Below are 12,982 nucleotides of genomic sequence, written 5' to 3' on the forward strand. Positions count from 1 at the left end.
CCCACAACTTAGGCCATCACTGGGCCCACTCACTCCCTCGTCCGCTATCCCCACCCCACCCCAGCCAACCTGAGACCAGGGCCCAGGCTCCAGTCTGGCAGGAGTCTCAGGGACTCTGTTTTAGAGCAGCCAGCTGACAGCTACTCCAGGCCACGGTGGTGCAGGGTCGGCACTCCCCCAGCCTGAGTCCAGAGAGGAAGGAAGTAGGAAGAGCCAGGGTCCTCCCCTAGGACCAGAGTGGGGCCTGTGCAGCCAGTGCAGCTGGGGTGGGGAGGGAGGCGACAGAGAGGCCCCGCCCCGTGGACATTCTCTCCACTGCTCTACGAAAATCCTTTTATTCAATAGTAAAAAATGGGTACAAGTAGGCCTGGGCTGTGACCACGACCTGCCCCCTAATACCCAATCCTGGGGTGGGGGGCCCTCAGAACTCCACTCCCGGAGACCCGACTCTGCTCTCACAGGCTGAGGACCCCCAACCTCAGTAAGAAGGAGAGCAGGAGGCCTGGAGGTGAGACCAAGGCTGGAGTTGGGGGGGGGTGGGGCTGGTTTCCGTTCCCTTTGCCCATCCCGGCCAGATGTCGGCGTGGGCACTGAGTCTTGATCCTGGGCTGCATTAGGGACAGAGATGTTGGTGGCGGGGTGGGGTGAGGGATGAGGGGATATGGAGATGGGGAGGCTTGGCGCTGGGGGCCCCTAGATGGTGCTCGCCGACTTGGTGGAGAGTGCCTGGTGCAGCAGGAGGGCAAACGCGGCCAGGAGCATGGCGGCGAAGAGCAGGAGGAGGACGACCCAGGAGCTGAAGTCTGTGCCTTTGCGCAGCCCAGGCGGGTCAGCGGGGATCAGGTTGGTCAGGTTCAGCATGTAGCCAAGCGCCCAGCCGACCGCAGTGTCCCCGGCCTGCGGGCCAAAGGTACGGCCTGAGCTTCGGCGCAGCCAGGGCGGCCCCGCCCCTTCGCACCCTGGCCCGGGCGGCCCCGCCCCTCCACTCCCGAGTTCCCACCTTCTTCTGGAAGGTCACGCCTCCGAAGGAGCGCTCGTCGAAGCCGTATCCGCGGCTCAGCAGCTGCTGCACGAACATCGCCCCGGCACAGTAGTCGGGCAGGCGGGCTCGGTCGTCCGGCGCCCGAGCCTGCAGCTGGGATGCAAGTGGGAGACTCTAGGGCCAGCGACCACCCGGAGGTCTCTGCCCCACCAGACACAGAAAGGTAGTGCGGGGCTGGAGACGGCACTGCAGGTCCCAGAAAGAAGCAGGCGGGGCTCTCTCCTGGGGAGGAGCAGCGTGACCTCTGGATGGCAGCGGCGCGGTGCCTGTGAGGTTGAGGGCCAGGGAACAGCGGCATGGCCCCCGGGGAGCAGGGCTGCAGCGGGCCTGCAGAGATCAGGGGAGCAGAAGCTCCCGGCTTGCTCCCGAGTCCTGGGCTTGCCTCCTGAGCCCACTTCCCCAGCTCCCCAAGTCTGCCTGGGACTAGACACAGAGAGAGCAGGAGGAGCCTCACAGGCACGCAAGTGTTTCTCCGGAATTCCCTCCTCCTCCGCGGGCCCAGACCCCTCCATCTTACTTCACAGGGGATCAGCACCGCTGCTTTCCACTCCTGACTCCCCAAGCCCTGCCTGTTCTACCTGCTGAGTCCGGGTCCTTCCACTTCTCCCCGGGTTGTCTGTTCTCCCCCACGCTCTCCCAGCCACACTCTTCCCTGCCCTGTCCACTCCAAGCTCCCTGCTGCCCCAGGGCCATTGCACTGGCTGTCTTCTCCACCCTCCAGATCCTGGATCTAGGGTCAGGCCTCAGAGAGGCTTCTGCAATCCCATCTCATCTGACTGCTGGGCTCCTGGCTGTAGCCTGGCCACTTTTCAAGTCTGATTGGCAGTGTATCCCCACACCCCTCTACTCACAGAGCAAAAGAAAGATCGGGAGGCCTGGCGCTGGCTGGCAGAAACCCCAGCCCCACCCTGCACAGTCCTGGTGGAGTGGGGGCAGGCCTCACCTCACTCCATGTCTGGTTGCAGAGGGTGACTACAGCCCCCTCTAGTTGCTGCAGAGTTGCCACGGGCAGCCCCATCACCGTTCTCAGGAAGTCCATCGTGTAGAAGAAAGCAGAGAAGGCCTGGAACGCGGGTACAGTCACACTGTGACCAGACCCCAGGCACCTCAGGGCATGGGCCCCCCACCTTCCTGTCCTCTGGACTCACGATAAACTTCCCAGCCACAGGGGGCTGGAAGACGCCGTTGAAGGAGCATCTGGAGAAGTGGCAGGAGGAGGAGTTAAAGAGCTGGGAGACAAGGCTGTGGCATAGGGCAGGGTCACTGCTGCCCGCCAGGCTGACCCTGGCGCTCCTGTTGAAGGCCTGGGGCCGCTGGGCAGCAGTACAGGGCGACTCGTAGACATCCCAGAGCATCACGTGAGTGGAATAGCCCCGTGGCCAGCAGGGGTGGGACCCGTGGGTCTGGGGAATGATGAGGGTGTGCATCAGTCCCGCTCTGAGCGTTACCAGCCACCCCCACCCTAGGACCCTTGGAGGGCCTCCCCAGAGGACAGCATTTCTTCTGAATGCATGAGCTATCCATGGCTCCCCCTCACTTGCTGGACAAAACCCAAAGTGCTTGGCCAGGCAGTTCAGATCCTCTGAGAGCTGGCCCCAGCCCTCCTTACTCACCAGGTCCACCCCCAGCCTCTGGGTCTTTGCTTGTGCTGGATTCTTGCCCACCTGTCCTTCCAGCTAATCCAAGCACGACTTGGGTTCCTGGAGAAGCCCCGCTCTGGCCACTCTTCAGGCTCTGCTCTGGGCCCTTGGCCCCCATTTTCCCCGAGCCCTACTTCCAGGAGGACTCAGTAGAAGGTACCTGGAGCGCACGGGCTAGCAGCCTCCGCAGAACCTGGTCACGGCCGTAGCAGAGGAAGCTGTGAGTATACACTCGGTAGCGCTGGCCGTAGAGCCGGAGCTGAACCTCGTTGGCCGGATCCTCCGTGGGGCTGGTCGTCTCGAAGGTGATCTGTGTGGAGGCTCCCCCCAGGTCCATGGCCCCCAGCGTCCCCTTCCTTGGCCGGAACCACCGGCCTACCCAGCCGTACTGTGGGAAGTAGAGGTTGGGGTCAGCCAGTGGGTGGGTGCCCACACCCCTGGCTCATCGGGCTGGCCACCGGGCCCACCTTGATGAAGTTTTCCAGCAAGTAGTTGGCGGTCACCCAGCCAAACACGCCCTCATCCTGGCCTGAGAGGATGCGGGCACCGCGGAAGTCAAAGGGGTACTGGGTCAGCGTCTGCGTCACGGCAGCTAGCACATTGGCTGAAGCCTCTGGACTGGTCAGGCTGTGATACAGGGAGGACTTCAGAGTCTTCCCCAGGTGGCTGTGATCCTGCTGCTGGGGTGCTCAGCGTCTGCCCAGCCAGCTGAGGGGCCCCAGGGCTGCTGCTGGGGGTGTGCAGGGCCCACCCTGGGCTCAGGCTGCCGTGGTCCCTAGGGCCAGGAGGTCAGCGGACAGGGCAGGACACTCACTTGAGCAGGCGCATGCCCGCCGTGGCTCCCAGGTAGAGTGGCGTGCCCGTGTGTCTCTCCTTGGGCACGTCCCGAAGCGCCTGGTTCAGGCATTCCACAAGGCTCTGCCCGGCTCCAGAAGGGTTGTCAGCATAGCTAGAGATGCCTCCACCTGGAGGGAGCAGCAGGAGGGGCCTGGTGGGCAGCCTCTAGGTGGTCCACAGGCCAGCAGGACTGGGGGCGTTTGTGCTCCCAAGCCAGGTGGCAGCTGAGACCAAATTTCCCAGCTTAAATGCTCAGAGACGCCCGCTCAGAGATGAAAGGGCCGCCTGTGGGCCACCCACGGTCTGCGAGCTGCCACCTGCCCAGTGGGCATGCACACAGGTGCTTGGACAAAGCACTGGGTGTTGTCCACCCAGCCCGGCCTCCCCACGGGCCTGCCTGGGTGTGCCCACCAGCTCCTTGGGACCCCTCCTGCTCTACTGGGATGTAGAGCCAATCTTGGGCCAGGCAAGGCCCAAACCTTCCAGATGTTCCCTGGGGCTTCTTTTCTAGGAACTGTCCACAGCCCTTCCAAGGCCTAGGGATGCAGCCTCCCTCTGGGAGGTGGGGGGCTCCTGCAGCTCCTGCCTGGAGTGGCCCCCTGGCACCAAGCAGAGAGGTCTGCTGGCTCGAGTCTGCAGCAGCTGAGACCAGGGAGGGCTCCCGAGGCCCCACAGTGAGCGGGCATGCAGGTTGGGGGCGCCCAGCGCTCAGGGGGCTCTTACCTTGCGCGTCGCAGGAGCTGTGCTGGCCCACGATGCCTGTGTCATTCTCTTTGTCCGCCGGCCACTTGTAGATGAACATGGACGTGTGGGAAGAGCCCGCATCCAGGACGATGCCATACTGCGGGTGGGGTGGGGGTCAGCCTTAGGAGTGGGGCAGGGCGTGAAGCCATGCCCTGTGGCTCTCTCAGCTATCTGGCCCACCCTGCCCGACCCTGTGTCCAGACTGGAAGCTTCAGAATGAAGTTCTGAGGCTCCGAGAAGGCCAGGGACAACCGCTGGGACATGGCTTGGTGGGCAGAGATGGGGGTGGAGGTGGAGGGCCATCGGCCATGCCACCGCTGACTGCAGGAGCCTCCTGAGGGGCTCGAGCAGAGTCAGGGGTCGGGGGCCACCCTGGGAGCCCTGGCGGGGGGCCTGAGGTCCTCAGGCTGCAGCAAGAGCCCCTCAGACCGGCCCTTCCTTCCCACCCTTTGTCCTGTCTCTCTGATCTCTGTCCCATCTGAGGATGTGAAATAGAGGCCCCAGGGAAGCCAGGACCAAGGCTGATCACTGGCCAATGAGCAGAGGCCCCGTCCCTGGGCCTCAAGGGCAGGGCCAGGGGGCGCTGTTGTGCAGAGCTGCTGGAACACCGCAGGGGCCTTTCCTGCACGTCGGAAGATGATAGCACCCAGCTTGCCAGAGCCACTTTCCCCGCACCTGCCCCAGGGGCCTGCATTTCAGCAAGGGGAGCCTGCTGGGGAGCCTGCTGGAGTCCCTGTACCAGAGCCAGCCAACAGCCCGCCGGGCCCCACCCCAGCCGGGGGTCTCCCCTGGCAACAGCTCATTCACCCTGAACCTGCATTCCCGGTGCCTGGGGCTCCAAGCACCCGCTGTCTACCCGGGCACCAGACTGGCCCTCAGTGCAGTAGAGGGTTAAGGGAGCCCAGGCTCCCGGAGGTCGATTCTGGCGAGGGCGGGTGGGGGAATCAGGCCCAGTCGGCTCGAACTTTTTTTTAGGACCGGTCAGGGCTGCCCCCGCACCGTGAGAGCCAGAGGCGAGGTTGGGGAGGGGTCCCTGGGCCCAGCGCCTGTCGCACCCCATCCGGGCCAAACCCCAAGGGAGGCCGAGTGTGCTGGGGGCGCGGGCCCGGCCACGTCCCGGGCACCCTGGGGGTGCGGAGAGACTCCCCGTTGGCCGCTCTGAGACGGCTCCGCGGCGGGCGCAGCGACCAGAGATCCTGGCGTGTCGGCCTCCGGCACCGCGTCCCCCGGAAGCGCCGCTGCAGCGCCCTGGGCCGGGGCCGGAGCGCGGCTGAGGGGCCCGGACCCCACCCTGCTGGGCCGGCTGCGGAGCGCCCGGGGTCCCGGCTGGCACGCGGGCGCAGCCGAGCCCGGCTCGATCCAAGCCCCCCGCGGACTGCGCCGGGCTGCCCGGGAGCTCGAGCGTGCACCTTGAGGGCGGGCGGCTCCCGGATGTCGCGGGTGGGGACGCACAGCAGCAGGAGGCCGGCGAGGCCGGCGGCGGCCAGCAGCAGCGGTGGCAGCAGCGACAGCGCCTTCCCGGCCATGGGTGCGCAGGCGGGCCCGGCGTGCACGGAGCGGCGGCGGGGAGCCGGGAGGCCGAACGAGGTCGGGGGACCGCGGGGTTGGCACCCGGGGCGGGGACCGGTCCGCGGAGGCCACGCCCACGGCGGGACGGCCCGCCCACCTCCAGCCCGCCCCGAGCGCAGGTGAGAGTCTCGGTTGCTGAGTCACCCGCGCCGCCCCTCTCGGCGCCCCGGCCGCAGCCCAGGCACCCTGCTCACTGCCCCCTTTCCTCTTCCTGTCTGCTCTGCCCTAGAGTCATCCCTCCTGACCGGACCACCACCCCAGCCTCTAAGAGCCTGCCACGCTGGGCCGCTGGGCACTCCAGCAGGACCCAGAGAACGCCCTGCCCTCTCTGGCCTTGGCCTGGGGTCCTCCTGGGCACGCTTGTTTGGAGGGTCGTTCTTCTGGAGAGCCGGCTATCCCCTGGCCTGATCCTGAAGGAAGGAGGTGGGCTCCCAGCTGGGTCCCTGCAGGGAAGGGCCGACCTGCCTGCGGTGCCCACCCAATCCTGGGCTCATGGCAGGGCACCGTGCCAGTCAAGCCCCAGCACGCTGTGCTGACCCAGGCTGGGCCTGCCTACCCTGGGGGTGCTGAGAGCTGAGAGTTGAGGGCCAAGCAGGGGGAAGCCAGACCTACTTCACAGGGTTCCAAGGAGACTGGTGAGGGTGCAGGCAGAGAGCAGAGCAGGGAGCCCACAGTCCCACGGAGCCTGGAGACAGGGAGCCCTGCTCAGGGGCCCGGGGCCCTGCCACCGCTCCCGCCCAGCGCAGGGCCCTCGCCCAGGGGCCCAGAAGCCTGGACTGGGGAGGAGGGGCCTCTGCACAGGAGGCCTCATCCCGCTGAGGGGAGGGGGAGAGGGGCTGCAGGCCGGCCGGTGGGCACACTGGGGTGGACAGGTGCTCCACTGGCCGAAGCCCCAGCTCTGCCCCTGCGCCCCATGACATGTCCGGTCACTATGCTTTGAATCCCTATGCCACCCTGCATGCCACCCTGGCCAAGAATCACCCCTTACCCGGGCCAAGGGCCACCCCCACTTTGCGCAAAATGGGAATTCCCACAGCAGCGAACTATGTGGCAAGACCACCCTGGAGTGCCAGCAACAGGGCTGGGGCGGGAGGGGGCCCAGAAGGACAGCCTTCGATGGGCACAGGGTCTGGGCAGTGCCACGGCCGGCTGGAACGGGACGGGACAGTCAGGATCGCCGGGCCGGCTGCCCAGGCTGAGGGGCTGGTGTCTCAGGCCCAGCAATGCAGCCTTGTTTCCAGCTCAGGACCCGGCGGGAGGGGTGGGAGCCCCGGGACCTCGCTTGGCCTCCCCAAACCTTCCTGGCTGGGGCCCAGCAGAGAGTCACTGGGTGCGGCCAACTCAGGGCTCCAGGCCCCGGTTTCCCGCCAGCTCCCCCCACCCCTCCCAGCCCAGGCCCTTTCTTCCACCCCGGAAGGTTCAGAGGAGGGAGAGGCCGGCAGTCTAGGCTGAAAAGGAAGAGACAAAGGCGGCCCAGAGGGAGCCTGGCAGACACTGGTGTGCCAGCCTGCCCCAGCCCCCCCCAGCCCTTGAGGCCCAAGTGGAGGGGGCGCAGGGACGCAGGCCTGGCCCCCGTGCTCATGCCAAGGGCCCAGACTAGCCTGGGGAGAGCCAATGGGAGGAAGTGGGGGCATGGAACAGCCAGGGCAAGACAGGAACGGGAGTGAATTCCCCCCCACAGGGGCCGGTCGGAACTGCCTCTTGGCCCAGAGACATCCTTCGACCACGACCACCACCGGACTCTGGAAGGCGGGCTGGGGGGCATGCAACAGGGAGGCCCTGGCAGGGGCCCACTGGGCTGAAGGCGAGCCGGCCTCCTCCGGGAACCTCGGCGGAGGTGGGGCTCCAGATGTTCTGCACATGCTTGGCCCTGGCTCCAGGCAGAGGAATGTGGCTGCAGAGAGGTGCCAGGAGAGGCCCTGGGGGAGGGCCTGCAACCCACCCCCCTTGAAGGACCCAGACCTCCCAGGGAGGGGGTCCCAGAGGTCAAGGCCTCCACTGCCCCTGCCTCCATCTCCTAGTGGGAAGCCACCACATCCTGTGGCTGAAACTCCTCGCCACTCACTGTGCTCGAGAAGTCACTCAGCAGATGTTTGCCGGGATCCTTCTGAGGACCAGGCGCCCCAGACTGCATGCACAGTGAGCGAAGGCAGTGTGTGGGGAGGACCCGCCGCAGGTCCAGGGAGGGGTGCCTCGCAAGGCACTGCAGACGCACAGCAGGTGCAGGCCCCGGGCCTCCGGAGGAGTCCTGTTCAGGGGGCTGGCGTATCACGAGCCCTGACCGCCTGACGCAACCGCACCTTTTACTGGTGAGGCCCTTGCTTTTGCTTATAGCTTTCCACCCCTCGATGCATCTCTAAATAATCTATTGTGCTGTTTTTCCTGGTTTTTGTTTTTGTTTTTTGACGTGCTGGAATGCTCTTCTGGAATTAGCTTCTTCCCCTGCTTTTGGATTTTTGAGATTCGTGATGCTGACACGTGAAGCTCTGTCTTCTGGTACGAGTGTCGCAAACCTCACATTTCATAGTGAGTGTGTTCGTGGTTCTGGCGTCAGGCTGCTTTCACTGATTGCTGCTACACACACTTGCACACGAGCCTTTCCCTGGGGAAGAGCTTAGGGGCGGGGGACCAGAGCACGTGTGCGTTCAGCGTCACCCGCCAACACGCCCGGTTTACAGCAAGGTGGCGCCACCTGGTGACCTCAAGGGCGCGCCACTGTTTTGGTTGCTATTCTGCAACTCTTGGATTTTTTTAAAAAAACACTATTTATTTGGCTGCGTCGGATCTCAGTTGCAGCATATGAGACCGTCACTGTCTTGAGGGGTCTTCCACTGTGGCTCATGGACTCCAGTTGAAGCAAGCGGGCTTCAGGAGCTGCGGTCCATGGGCTTAGTTGCCCCAAGGCATGAGGGGTCTTTGTTCCCAAACCAGGGATCAAGCCTGTGTACCCAGCATCGCAGGGCAGATTCTTAAGCATTCAGCCACCAGGTCTCTCCAGGGAGGTCCCCCTGCAACTCTTGGATTTTTGAGACGCTGGTGAGAAAGAAATCTCTTTGAGCTTTTCATGCTGTTTCGTCAGTTAGTACAGAAGTTGAGTCTTTCCTGCGTTCCGTGAAGCACCCGTTTGAATCTTGAGTTCGGTTTCCGGGGATGGTTGTCTTTTCCTTGCTGATTTGCACAGCTTGTATGTACACTCTGGCCATGAGTTCCTTGCAGTGAAATCACGGAAGCTCTTGACTGGTCCGACGTATCCGTTTTCTGCTCTGTCCTTTGCACCTTTGGGGCTTGTACGTGTAATCTGCCATGAGGCATTTACCCACTGCTGGTGGATTGGTGTAATCCTGTTTAAAATTCCCTGTTAGTGTCTGCTTTATTTCTGCGGCATTTGTTGTTATTTCTGTTTTTTTTTTTTTAATTCCTAACATCATTTTATTTGTTTTATGTCTTTTATGCTTCACTAATCCAGGCAGACGTTTCTGCACTTTGTGAGTTTTCTCAGTCAAGTTTTTGCCCCTTTGTCGATGTTTCATATAATGCGTGTGAAAGCATGGTTCCCCAGCCAGGGATCAAACCCACACTGGACGCACCAAGTCTTAACCCTGAGACCGCCAGGGAGGTCCTTGGATGTTTGTTTTCTGTTTCACTAATTCCTGCTCAATCGTTATTATTTATACTCGGATATGCCATTGTGTGAGCAGGAGTTTTTGCGTCTCTCTCAGCTGTTGCCCAGCATCAAGAGAAGGGTCGGGTCCGTGTACATGCGTGCTAAGTCGCTTCAGTTGGGTCCAACTCTGTGACCCCATTAGCCCACCAGGCTCCTCTGTCCATGGGATTCTCCAGGCAAGAATGCTGTGGTGGGTTGCCATGCTCTCCTCCAGGGCATCTTCCCAACCCAGGGATCGAACCCATGTCTGTTATGCCTCTGCAGTGGCCGGCGGGTTTTTACCACTAGTGCTGAAGGCAATGGCACCCCACTCCAGTACTCTTGCCTGGAAAATCCCATGGATGGAGGAGCCGGGAAGGCTGGAGTCCATGGGGTCACTGAGGGGCGGACACGACTGAGTGACTTCACTTTCATCTTTCACTTTCATGCATTGGAGAAGGAAATGTCAACCCACTCCAGTGTTCTTGCCTGGAGAATCCCAGGGACAGGGGAGCCTGGTGGGCTCCCGTCTATGGGGTCACACAGAGTCGGACACGACTGAAGTGACTTAGCAGCAGCAGCAGCTGCCTGGGAAGCCCTGCCAGGTACATATACACTCAACAAAAATATTTTAAACTGACGTGTTATAATTCCTGTCTTCTATATTCTTTGTATTGGATCTTTCTTCTTCCAGAATCTGAAGTTCAATGCTTAATTCATGCTTTACAAGCCTCTCTTCTTTCCTAATGTAAATGTCTAGATGTCTGTGTATGTTTCCCTCTGGTCTCTGCTCTCGTTGCATGCTGTTTTCATCTATTTTTTTTCCAGTTTCATTGCAATTTCTTATTTGACACATGAATTGCTTAGATATGGGTGTTTTTTAAATCTCTTTTTTCATGTTTTTTTCTTTTTTTTTCTGGTTGTTTCCTTTTCTTTTGCTTTGTTTTGGATTTGTTTTTCTGAGGAAGTGTGTGTGTCTTAAAACCCAGAAGTCTGGGCTTTTAAAAATATATATATATATATTTATTTGGCTGCACTGGGTCTACGCTGCGGCACGTGGGACCCAGTTCCCTGACCAGGGATTGAACCCAGCCTCGTGGATTGGGAGCTTGGAGTCTTAGCCACTGGACCAGCAGGGAAGTTCCTGGGCTTTTATCTAAGGTACCTGCATCGTGGTTACATCACGGAGTCTGCTTGCAAGCAGTCTTCTGGTATCTGTCGGATTGGGTTTGGGGCCCGGTGTGTGGTCATAAAGAGATACGAATGTTCCTCGTGTGCTGGAGAAGGATGTGTGTTCTCCAGTTAGTGAACGCATTGGTCTGGATTTGTACGCTGCATCACCATTACCAATAACGTCCAAATCTGCTGTCAGTTATCAAGAGGTACGTTAAGACTTCTCACTGTGATGATGAGTTTGCTGGTTTTTCTTTACAGTTCTGACGAGTCTTGCTGTATACATATGTATAATATATACATGTATTTTATACATAAACATATGGTACAATAGCAAACGGAGACAGAAGAGGGCAGCAGAGGACGAGAGGGCTGGATGGCATCACAGACTCAGTGGGCATGAACTTGGGCAAACTCCAGGAGAAAGTGAGGGATGCGGAGGCCTGGCATGCTACCAACCCTGGGGTCACAGAGTCAGACATGACCTAGCAGCTGAACACCAGTAGCCAAACCAGGAAACCGACAGTGGTACCGTCCAAGGAGCTTACTTTATTTCACTGGTTTTCCTTGCACGCGTGCATGTGTGTGTAGCTCTCTGCAGTTTTATCCCACGTGGAGCCCTGTGTAACCACCGTGACAATTAGGAAACCCGACTGAACTGTCCCCGAGCGATCGCGGCACCAGCTCCAGCCGCCCCACGCCGCCCAGCCCTGTCCGTGTCGTTTCCCGGTCGGCATAGGGATGGGTCACGCGTCACGTGTCCTTTTGAGTTTGGTTCTCCCGACCTGGCATCCCTTCCTCGAGGCTCGCCCATGTTGCTGCGTTAGCAGCAGTCCCTTCCTTCTCGTTGCTGACTTGCATCCTGTGGCGTGGTTGGAACAGTGTCCGAACAGACACCCGCAGAAGGAAGGACATCTGAGCAGTCTAGCTGGGAGCGACGGCCAGTGAAGCTGCTGTGAATCATCTTGTACATGTTCCTGTCTGAAAACAAGTCTTTGTTCCTCTGGGAAAAACGCCCAGGAATGCCATCGCTGTGCATCTGGTGTATTAGTCAGGGTGCCCCCGAGAAAGGAAGGGGAGCCAATAGGGATACATGTTTGGGGAGGGAAAGAGGGAGAGGGAGAGAAACAGATTTTTATTTTAAGGAACTAGCTCACGCAGTTGTGGGAGCCAGCAAGTCTGAAGTCTGCAAAGCTCGTCAGCAGGCTGGAACCCAGGAAGGCCCGATGTAGCAGCCTTGGGTGCAGAGGCAGCCCGCAGGCAGACCTCCTTCCTTTCAGGAGATTGCAGTCTTTTCTCTCAAGATCTTCGACTGACTGGACGAGGCCCACCCACGTTATGGAGGACAATCTGGTTAGCTCAGAGGTCACTGATGTAAAAGTGAGTCATGTCTGAAACATACCTTCACAGCAGCCTCTGTGTTGTGACCAAAGGATGGGGAATCATACCCAAGTCAAGCTGACACGTGAAATTAGCCATCACATGTGATTTTAGCTTTGAAAGGAACGACCAAGTTATTCTCTGGAGCGGCTGCGTCACTGGACACGCCGGCCAGTAATGTGTGAGTGGCCGTCTCCCCACGTGCTCGCCCGCAGGTGGTGTCTCCAGCTCCTCACTTTAGCCTCTCTGATTGGGGCGTGTCCATTCTCACTGTACTTTTAATTTGCATTTTTCTAACGGCTAATAATGTTGAACATTTTTTCGCATGCTTATCCGCTATCTGTGTGTCTTCCTCAGTGAAATGTCTGCCTATCTTTGTGAGTTATATTTTACAGTTGGGTGAGTACAACTTTAGGGTTGCTGTATCTTCCTGGTAAATTAAACTTTTTGAGATTGTTACTCTCTTCAATGTTATTAACATCTCTTGCCTTAAAATCTATTTTGTTTTAGATTAATACAACTGCTTGAGTTTTTTGTTTTTGTTTTTTTGGTATCATTATATTTCAGGTGTGTCTCTTAAAACAGCTTATATCTGAATTTCTAAAAACCCAATCTGATAACTCACCAGAGTTAATCTTTCACATATACTGTGAATAGTAATATACTTCTTTGACCTTATGTGTTTTCTGATTTTTACATTTTTTCTTCTAGATTTGAATTTCTTTCCCCTTTTCTCCTCCATTTCCCTGTCCCTCCCTTTTTTGGAAAGTTTTACTCTTAGCTATTGTCTTACCTGGTTCTCCCAGTTATTGTAACTTGCAAACTTAGTAAAATAAACCCAGTTGGTGTCTTTTCCCGCCTTGTGAACAATTATACTTGGGAATGCCTCAGCTCCCCCATTTCTGCCATCGTGACATTTGGGTTCTCCTCCACTTCCCCAGAGCTCAGCACCCT

The 12,982-nt window shown here is 59.2% G+C and overlaps 1 protein-coding gene and 1 long non-coding RNA gene across 2 annotated transcripts; one reads left to right on the forward strand and one right to left on the reverse strand.

Annotated features, from left to right (window-relative positions):
* Nucleotides 1-319: 319 nt before the first annotated feature.
* On the reverse strand, nucleotides 320-5,880 carry ENTPD2 (ectonucleoside triphosphate diphosphohydrolase 2). The gene is made up of 9 exons (XM_061434247.1): nucleotides 5,673-5,880; nucleotides 4,243-4,360; nucleotides 3,497-3,647; nucleotides 3,150-3,309; nucleotides 2,843-3,070; nucleotides 2,191-2,445; nucleotides 1,986-2,105; nucleotides 1,001-1,135; nucleotides 320-897 (listed from the first exon to the last, which is right to left on the reverse strand). The coding sequence occupies exons 1-9, from the start codon at nucleotides 5,787-5,789 to the stop codon at nucleotides 694-696; spliced, it is 1,488 nt and encodes a 495-aa protein (XP_061290231.1). The 5' UTR covers nucleotides 5,790-5,880; the 3' UTR covers nucleotides 320-693.
* Nucleotides 5,873-12,901, forward strand: LOC133257822 (uncharacterized). Its single transcript, XR_009739708.1, has 2 exons — nucleotides 5,873-5,951; nucleotides 6,062-12,901. It is a non-coding gene; the product is annotated as an uncharacterized LOC133257822 (long non-coding RNA).
* The last annotated feature ends 81 nt before the right edge of the window (nucleotides 12,902-12,982 follow it).

Source organism: Bos javanicus, chromosome 11 (genome assembly GCF_032452875.1).
Source record: "Bos javanicus breed banteng chromosome 11, ARS-OSU_banteng_1.0, whole genome shotgun sequence".
Classification (NCBI taxonomy): domain Eukaryota; kingdom Metazoa; phylum Chordata; class Mammalia; order Artiodactyla; family Bovidae; genus Bos; species Bos javanicus.